This window comes from Daktulosphaira vitifoliae, unplaced genomic scaffold, assembly GCF_025091365.1.
Source record: "Daktulosphaira vitifoliae isolate Bord-2020 unplaced genomic scaffold, ASM2509136v1 Scaffold_7306, whole genome shotgun sequence".
NCBI classification, from domain to species: Eukaryota; Metazoa; Arthropoda; class Insecta; order Hemiptera; family Phylloxeridae; genus Daktulosphaira; species Daktulosphaira vitifoliae.
In genome coordinates this window covers 1-600 of record NW_026106865.1, presented here as the reverse complement: position 1 = coordinate 600, position 600 = coordinate 1, and the positions used below count along the sequence as shown (strand labels likewise).

General features: G+C 30.8%; 1 protein-coding gene across 1 annotated transcript; it reads left to right on the top strand.

Moving 5' to 3' along the window:
* Nucleotides 1–5: 5 nt before the first annotated feature.
* On the top strand, nt 6–595 carry LOC126910211 (dolichyl-diphosphooligosaccharide--protein glycosyltransferase 48 kDa subunit-like; the record flags this gene model as incomplete). The annotated part of the gene is made up of 3 exons (XM_050692573.1): nt 6–140; nt 194–352; nt 416–595. Coding segments are annotated over 3 exons (474 nt in total), but the record flags the coding sequence as incomplete, so codon positions are not given.
* Between the last annotated feature and the right edge of the window lie 5 nt (nt 596–600).

Here is a 600-nt window from a genome sequence, read left to right as displayed (position 1 = left end):
TATAGTATTCACTTGGAACTGGTAAAGATCTCTTGCTCATAGCAGCTCTTCAAGCAAGAAACAATGCTAGAGTCGTTTTTTCTGGTTCATTATATTTCTTTTCAGATTCTGCATTTAAATCTTCTATACAAAGAATAACTGTGAGTATATTAAATAATGAAAGATAAGCAAAATATTTATTATTATCTTATAGGATGGAAAAACCCATGATATCTCAGGAAATCAGGAAGCAGCTATTAATATTGCATTATGGACTTTAAAGGATAGAGGTGTAATAAGAGTGAAATCTGTTTCTCATCATAAACTTGGAGAAACATCTCCTCCACCTTCTTATACTATAATGGATATGGCTGTAAGTATTTTGAATCCATCAAAAATTTGTTGAAATTAAAATTATTCTTTGTTTGTATTAAAGGTTTATTTGCTTGAATTGGAACGTTGGGAGAATGGAAATTGGATTCCACATAATGCCAATGATGTACAAGTAGAATTTGTTCGCATAGATCCATTTTGGCGTGGTAACTTAAAAAATATTGGTTCTGGCAAATATGAGTTTACTTTTAAAATCCCAGACACATATGGAGTGTATCAATTCAAAGT